Source organism: Habropoda laboriosa, unplaced genomic scaffold, assembly GCF_001263275.1.
Source record: "Habropoda laboriosa isolate 0110345459 unplaced genomic scaffold, ASM126327v1 scaffold39, whole genome shotgun sequence".
NCBI lineage: Eukaryota > Metazoa > Arthropoda > Insecta > Hymenoptera > Apidae > Habropoda > Habropoda laboriosa.
In genome coordinates this window covers 459,954-460,313 of record NW_017100138.1, presented here as the reverse complement: position 1 = coordinate 460,313, position 360 = coordinate 459,954, and the positions used below count along the sequence as shown (strand labels likewise).

At 26.9% G+C, this 360-nt stretch overlaps 1 protein-coding gene across 1 annotated transcript in view; it reads left to right on the top strand.

Annotated features, from left to right (window-relative positions):
* LOC108579823 overlaps positions 1-360 on the top strand; it is a 4,545-nt gene that overhangs the window by 413 nt on the left and 3,772 nt on the right. Inside the window, exon 3 of the mRNA XM_017943449.1 lies at positions 198-344. Coding sequence (XP_017798938.1) covers positions 198-344 — 147 coding nt within the window. The remainder of the gene's footprint in view (positions 1-197; positions 345-360) is intronic.

The window sequence follows — 360 nt, the reverse complement described above, 5'->3', positions numbered from 1 at the left end:
TAACCCTGTGTTTCTATATAACATTTTTAATTTTTTTTTTCCAATCGAGTCACATGTTCAATGTTAATGTCATATTTTTATTTCATTTATCATCTACAATCCTATATTAGATGTTAGTAAACTGTTAATATTTACACTTTTTACGTGAGAATAAATGTTTCAAATTTAATCATGAAATATATAATGTTAATATCTAGAATCGAAATTTATTTCGGTATTGGCTGGACAGCTGAAGGATCAAATTGGATTATCCGAAAAAGAAATTTCTGATTTGGCTGATTACTTTCGTGTTCAAGATGGTCGAATATTTTATACACAGTTTTGCAACATTATTCACGATTGCGGTATGATATTTATCAA